Source organism: Amblyomma americanum, chromosome 2 (genome assembly GCF_052857255.1).
Source record: "Amblyomma americanum isolate KBUSLIRL-KWMA chromosome 2, ASM5285725v1, whole genome shotgun sequence".
NCBI lineage: Eukaryota > Metazoa > Arthropoda > Arachnida > Ixodida > Ixodidae > Amblyomma > Amblyomma americanum.
In genome coordinates this window covers 94,354,914-94,359,277 of record NC_135498.1, presented here as the reverse complement: position 1 = coordinate 94,359,277, position 4,364 = coordinate 94,354,914, and the positions used below count along the sequence as shown (strand labels likewise).

Sequence of the window (4,364 nt, the reverse complement as noted above, 5' to 3'; positions counted from 1 at the left end):
CTCTACCCCCCGCCCCTCCCTAGATAACAAACACGCAACACTGGCGCAAAATACACACACACACTCCCCTCACCCCTGACCCTAGCCCACTATCACCCCTCCTTCCCCACTCCTGCCTGCACCTTGTGCCCAGAACCCTTCGCCTCTTCCCTCCACATCCTCTCCCTCATCTCGGCTGACCCTCCCCCGCGCGGCCTAGAGGACCTCAAGACATGGGAGGACTGGGAAACCCTGCTGCGCTCGGAGGACCCGGTCGTGCAGACAATCGCCACCGGCCGGGCTGCCAGTGTTATGGACCTTAGGAACATAAACACTTGAGTGCAGTGGGGTCGTGCAGAGACCCAGGGGCGTGCCGCGACTTCTCTCCAACAATAAAGTTTTTTTCTCTCTCTCTCATGTTGCCCGGCGCGCGACCGGGGGATTAAATCCCATAGCTCATGCTACGCGAGAATCACTTTATTGTTGTTGTTGCGACTCAAAGAAGGATGCAAAGGAAAGTGCACGGGCTCGCGCTGAGCCGCAATCGCTGCACGTGCAGACAGCGGAGAGCTGGAAGATGCGAGAGGAAAGATTTAAAGGATCACTTTATTCAAGCGTGCAAGGATATATGTAAATAGAATCGTTGCGCCACCTCTTGATTGTTGTTAATATCACTCAATAACTAAGGGCAGCTAGCGTCACCCCTGCGCACTACAGAAACGGCGCGAGAAAAAATTGTTGGCCTTAGGTGCCCTTGCTCCATAAAATCCGCATAGCATCGTCAAATTATTCACCTCTCACATGTGAATTCCACGTCGTGACTGATGCGTATGCTCCTTCATGAACTAATCACGCGTACAACCTGTACACATTTCTTATTGTGTAAATAGTTTGTGTATATTAGCTCTCCCCCTATCCTCTCTTTTTGTCCCCTCACTTCTTTTATTGCATTTCTCCATTCTTCCTGCTATCCTTTATTTCCGCTGCCCCAGCTCAGGTGCTTCAGTATCGATGGCCGATGCGGGGGCTAGCAAAAATGTTTTCCTTCCTTTTTATTATTATTTTAATAAAACCACTTACTACTACTATCACTGATGGGTACCATTTCCCAGTGGATCACTCCAAATACGAAAAAGGTATATGTATGCAAAAATTGGTGTCTCAGCCGCTGGCTTTTCTAATATAGTAATTTTGCCATACACTAGCCCCCCGCGATGCCACGCGCATGTGCGTAAGAAGAACGAAGCGATTGTCAGCCATTGCATACGGCCTGTTCTTCCCCAGTTGATTCTCCCGAGCGAGGAACGACCAACATGCAAGCTCCGACGTTCCTGCTCACTGCCGTCTTATGCCTGTCATCGTGTTTCGGGCCGAGCGTCCAGGAGTGCAAGGAAGAATACCGGAGGCGGGAGCCTAACCACATCGCTTGCAGGCCGCCCAACCAGAACTGCAAGAAGACGAAGAGTGGCCTCTCACGCGGTGAGCGCTTTGCGGTACTCTTCCATCACAACCACTGGAGGGGTGTTGTGGCCAGGGGCGAGCAGAACGCCACCTGGAAACAACGGGGAAACCGCTACGCGCCTGCCAGGAACATGCTGAAGCTCATCTGGGACAACGAGCTGGCCTCCGTGGCTCAGGCGAGGGCCGACCAGTGCACCGACGCCCATGGAAGCATTGACACCAACGACTACCTGAAACGCTTTACGACCAAGTTTAATTTCACCGGCGAGAACCAGGCTGTTCGTTTGAGCAACGTTTCCTTCACTGGCCGCAATTGGAGCGGCATGATATTTACGTGGTACAGCGAGATTCGTTATTACCCAACTGATCATATTATGGAGTACAAGCCTGAATGCCATGCGCACTCGGAGCACTTCTCACAGATGGTGTGGGCCGCTACGCAGTACGTGGGCTGCGGCGCCACTGACTACACCATCGACCCAAAGGCCGAGTTGCCGTACCTGCAGCTGTACGTGTGCAACTACGGCCCCGGCGGCAACGTCTTGACAACGCCCCTCTACCTGCCAGGGGACGACGACACGATTTGCTCCTCTTGTCCAAAGGGAACCGCGTGCAACAAGAAAACCGGGCTGTGCGAATTGGGTAAAGGAGCGCGAGAATCTCAAGAGGCATCTGAAGAACCCGCACCGGACGCACTTCACAAGGAACCCAAGCCGCCCGATGAAGGTCGCCCCACGTCAGCCCGAAGAAACGGCGCTGACAGGCCAGCCATTGTTCGGCTGCCTTGCGCCGTGACTTGGGGCGCGGCTGTGTCTGCGGCGCTTCGAGCGCTTCTGTTTTGAGGTGGCGGGCAGCATTAAATTAAATGGAAGGCCCAGTGGCTTAGTCCGGGTGTCTCGCATTTCCTTCTTGCTGCGTCCCGACGTACCGGTGCTATGTCATGTGGTCAGTTTTGTAGCTATAGCTGCATTACGGTAGCATTTCAGCCTTCAGCGTGGCGGCGCCGCCAGCCTGTGGCTGCGCCACCACGCTGTCACGTGGTTGGTCACGTGGTGCGGAGCAGCTGCCGGCGGCGCGGCACCGTTGCTGATCACATGGTTTGTCACGTGGTTGGTCCCGTGACCAGCCACGTGGTGCAGAGCAGCTGCTGCTGCCGGCGGCGCAGTGCGACGGCGAAACCGAGCTGCCACAGCTGTGCGCATGCGCCGTGTCAAGTGGGACGAAGACGAAAATAAAGGAACGCCCAGCGAAACGGAGCAGCGAAAGCCTGACTTTGCAATTCAATTGAGAAAGTTCCACTCGGCCAGCTGTAGCTATCGCGTCACTCCAGGTTTAACCAGAACTAAACCACCACCAATTTTTTAGCTTCTAGGTATAAGTGTAAAGTTTCTCTTTAACTGCGTGACTCGTACATAAGGAACCCGAAGTGCAACACCTGGAGGTGCATCGTTATGTGCAGTGGCGCGCCTCTGCATATTACGCCGCTTAAATAATACATATTGCCGCGACTGGACAGCCGCGGTAGCTCAGTGGTTAAGGCGCTGGGCTACTGATCCGGAGTTCCCTGGTTCGAACGCGACCGCGGTGGCTGCGTTTCGATGGAGGCGATACGCTAAGGCCCCCGTGTGCTGTGCGATGTCAGTGCATTTTAAAGATCCCCAGGTGTTCGAAATTATTCCGGAGCCCTCCACTACGGCACCTCTTTCTTCCTTTCTTCTTTCACTCCCTCCTTTATCCCTTGCCTTACGGATCCCTTTACTTTATCCTTTTCTTTATCCTTTCCCTTACTTGATCGCACAGAGAGAGAGACTCAGCTCGACAACCCAAGGTAGATCTTTACTACAGAGACTTCACTACCCCTTAGCACCCCAGTTCTGCGGGGAGGAGATGCACCAAGTACCCAGACAAAACAGGAACGCATACACGTGGGCCCAGTACCCTAGAACATGCACCCCATGTTTAACGCCGGCCGCAGACGAGCGACAGCGGTGGCACTCCAACGGTTATGCAACGGTCCAAACACTCACTACACAGACGCAACTCCGTACCCCTTGAGGCTGAGAGCATTTGCTGCGGTCGTCACTAGAGGGAACCAAGCAATCACGTCGGCTACGATCCGCACCAAGAGCACGGCCGCGGCCGAAGCGGCAGCCATAGCACTAGCCATACGAGCGGCAGAGGGCAAGAGGCAATCTGCACTTGTTTTCATGGATTCGCAAGACGCTTGCCGACTGTTTCTCAGGGGCGTCCTCCCTCGGAGCGTCCTAGGGACACTAGAAACCAACCTTCGAGAAGATCACATCATCACATGGCGCCCCGCTCAAGAAGGTGTGCAGGGAAACGAACGGGCGGACCGCCTGGCTCGAGGACTAATTTTTCGAGCAGCGGACACATCGACCCGGGGGAATACCTCACACCTACGCTGCCGCAAAATATCCTCGACAGCCAAAGACGCGCCAGGCAGACAATGGCGCCACCCCGCCCTAAACTCACACGTTGGCAATCCAGGGACTGGAGACGCCTACAAACCAACACATATCCCAACATACACACACTCAGCAAAATACACCCGTCCCAATACGATGATTGCTGTCCTTTGTTGCGGCGACACACCAACCCTCAAACACATCACTTGGCATTGCAAAGACCAGCAGAGGGAAACTCACCCCTCGTCACACGCAACGAACTTAAAAGGTTGTGGGAGGCGCGACTCACCCGGCAGGACCTGGGAAGCCAGCAGGAAACCTTGGATCAAACCAAACGAGCCGCTAGAGCCAGTGGGGCCCTGGAATAGGGACTTCGACCGCAAGAACCCCAGTCTGATATTTCAATAAAATGTTTGTTCCTCCTCCTCCTCTCGTACGGTGCGGTTCAGGCGTCCGCCGATATGTGAGACAGATACTGCGCCATTTCCTTTACCTGAA

The 4,364-nt window shown here is 54.5% G+C and overlaps 1 protein-coding gene across 1 annotated transcript; it reads left to right on the top strand.

The window, feature by feature from the left end:
- The first annotated feature begins 1,226 nt into the window (after positions 1-1,226).
- LOC144118826 (venom allergen 5-like) lies at positions 1,227-2,306 on the top strand. Its single transcript, XM_077651628.1, has one exon. The coding sequence runs from the start codon at positions 1,293-1,295 to the stop codon at positions 2,280-2,282; it is 990 nt and encodes a 329-aa protein (XP_077507754.1). The 5' UTR covers positions 1,227-1,292; the 3' UTR covers positions 2,283-2,306.
- The last annotated feature ends 2,058 nt before the right edge of the window (positions 2,307-4,364 follow it).

Coding starts and splice junctions, on each gene's coding strand:
- LOC144118826 (XM_077651628.1), top strand. CDS start 1,293: ATGCAAGCTCCGACGTTCCTGCTCACTGCCGTCTTATGCCTGTCATCG.